This window comes from Penaeus monodon, chromosome 33 (assembly GCF_015228065.2).
Source record: "Penaeus monodon isolate SGIC_2016 chromosome 33, NSTDA_Pmon_1, whole genome shotgun sequence".
Classification (NCBI taxonomy): Eukaryota; Metazoa; Arthropoda; class Malacostraca; order Decapoda; family Penaeidae; genus Penaeus; species Penaeus monodon.
In genome coordinates, this window is record NC_051418.1 from 8,622,809 (window position 1) to 8,623,043 (window position 235).

Here is a 235-nt window from a genome sequence, read left to right on the forward strand (position 1 = left end):
TGCTGCCCACTCCACACTCTGAGACCCTGCCTGGAGCACACCATCCTCTGGTGCGCCCACGCCTTTAGTCTTCACCACGGACTCTAGTCTGGCCCCATACCCAGGGTCCCCCGGTCCCGCCCTCACCACAGGCAACATGGCCACCATAGAAAACAAGTCCCTGTCCACCGAAGGACCCTCAGCCTCCCTTTCAATGAGACTATTAATGCAAGGAAAGGTAGGTCCTCCACATTAG

At 57.9% G+C, this 235-nt stretch overlaps 1 protein-coding gene across 1 annotated transcript in view; it reads left to right on the forward strand.

Moving 5' to 3' along the window:
- Positions 1-235, forward strand: part of LOC119593979 (poly(rC)-binding protein 3-like) — a gene marked incomplete in the record, with an annotated part of 48,552 nt that overhangs the window by 6,046 nt on the left and 42,271 nt on the right. The window contains 1 exon segment of the mRNA XM_037943000.1: positions 1-217. Within this exon segment, the coding sequence (XP_037798928.1) occupies positions 137-217 (81 nt within the window).